We start from the raw sequence: 1,783 nt of genomic DNA on the forward strand, positions 1-1,783 counted from the left end.
CGCGCCGCCCCGGCGCTTGGCGGGCCGGGGCTGGGGCAGCGGCGCCGCCGCAGCAGCCGCTGCCGCAGCCGCCGCGGCACCATCCTCGTCGCCGCCGCCAGCGGCTGCCTCACCAGGCAGCGGCAGGCCGGCCAGCCCCGCCAGCAAGGGATGCTCCAGCTGGCGAGCGGCCTTGGCGGCGGTGGCCGCCACCCGGCGCCCGCATGCCTGGTTGACCAGCAGGCCGGCCAGCACCAGCGGCAGCACGCGGGGGGCCAGCGCAGGGGCAGCCTCGAGCAGTGGTCCGGCCGCCAGCTTGAGCACCTTGCGAGCGACGCCGCGCGCCTCGGCACGCTGTGCTTTGCGCAGCGCGCGGTCGCCGGCCTGCGCAGCGCGGGAGGAAAGCGCGGAACAGGCGGGAACGCGAAACGAAGAAGGTGAGCTGGGCTTACGGTGCAGCGAAGCGGGCGCAAGCGCGGACGCAGGGAGGGGCGCGCGCGGCAGGCGGCGGCGGCCATACGGCAGGCTCAAGCTCGCGGCACGGGCGGGCAGGCAGGCAGGTGGCCAGGCAGGCCGGCAGGCAGGGCAGCAGCAGGCAGCATCCGTGCCGGCAGCAGGGCTGCTGCCTCTCTCAGCCCCCTTGGAGCCGCCTCCCTCAGCCCCCGCAGGCCTGCCACCGCCCTCCCTCCTGCTCCCGCTGCCTGCCTCTGCCACTGACAGGGCCGCCCCTCCTGTCCCCCACAGTCCGCCTCCCTCTGCCGCTCACAAGAGCCAACGCGGCCAACACCCCCCGCTGCCGCCCCACCCCACCTGCGCCATTGCTCGGTCAAAGCAGGCCTCCAGCCCATCCATGACGGCGGCCGGCGGCAGGCGCAGCAGCGAGGCGGCGCCCAGCGCGGCCAGCGCCACCGCGGGGCAGTCGTCGAGCAGGCGGCGCAGCAGGGCGGCGCCCGCGGCGGCGGCGGCCTCGCCGGCGGTACCACCGGTACCGCCCGCCGCCAGGGAGGAGGAGGACAGCAGCGTGTCCAGGCGCTGGACCGCCTGCAGCGGCACGGGGAGGAGAGGCCGGGGAGGTGGGAGGGTGCAGCCGCAAAGCGCGCCGGCAGGCTGGGGCGTGCCTGTGAACCCTGCTTGTAAGACTGACCCTGCTTGTAAGACCGAGCAACACGGAGGCCCGGCTGGTCATGTGAGGCGCGGCCAGCAGTACAGCCAGAGCAGCCGGCAGGGCAGGGCGTGCTAGCAGGCCAGCGGCGGCGGGCGCGCGCGGCGGCACGCCCTCACCATCTGCCGCACGGCGGCGGAGGGCGCCTCGGCCGCGAGCAGTACCGTAGTGCCGGCCTCCGCCAGCGGGCCGCGCGCGGTACCGTCAAACGCCTCGCCCAGCACGCCCAGCAGCTGCCGCCGCCGCCGCTCGGCCTCCCCGGCCGGCTGCCCCTGCTGCTGGTCGCCGGCAGTATCATCAGCGGCGCCGGTACTGGCGGCTGGACCAGCACCGCCGCCTGCCGCAGCGCGCAGCGCCGCATCCACCGCCGCATCCAGCGCTGCCGGGTAGCGCAGGTCCAGGGAGCGCAGCAGGCGCAGCAGGACGCCGCGGGCCGCCGCCGCGCCCCCTCCTCCCTGCTCCCCGCCTCCCTCCTCCTCCCCGCCTCCCTCCGCAGCACCTGGAGCCGCCTCCGCCGCCTGCTGCAGGATGGCATCCGCCAGTACGCGGGCGGCGCCGCCTGCAGTACACCACACCCCAGGGGCAGACCAGGCCAGGCCGTGCGTCACTCGTAGCATAGCCTCACTCTGTCTCTACCCCCCC

The 1,783-nt window shown here is 76.4% G+C and overlaps 1 protein-coding gene across 1 annotated transcript in view; it reads right to left on the minus strand.

The window, feature by feature from the left end:
- Positions 1 to 1,783, minus strand: part of CHLNCDRAFT_54525 (hypothetical protein) — a gene marked incomplete at both ends in the record, with an annotated part of 8,452 nt that overhangs the window by 4,350 nt on the left and 2,319 nt on the right. The window contains 3 exons of the mRNA XM_005844335.1: positions 193 to 363; positions 790 to 1,020; positions 1,261 to 1,700. Of these exons, the coding sequence (XP_005844397.1) occupies positions 193 to 363; positions 790 to 1,020; positions 1,261 to 1,700 (842 nt within the window). The remainder of the gene's footprint in view (positions 1 to 192; positions 364 to 789; positions 1,021 to 1,260; positions 1,701 to 1,783) is intronic.

Source organism: Chlorella variabilis, assembly GCF_000147415.1.
Source record: "Chlorella variabilis unplaced genomic scaffold CHLNCscaffold_23, whole genome shotgun sequence".
Lineage (NCBI taxonomy): Eukaryota > Viridiplantae > Chlorophyta > Trebouxiophyceae > Chlorellales > Chlorellaceae > Chlorella > Chlorella variabilis.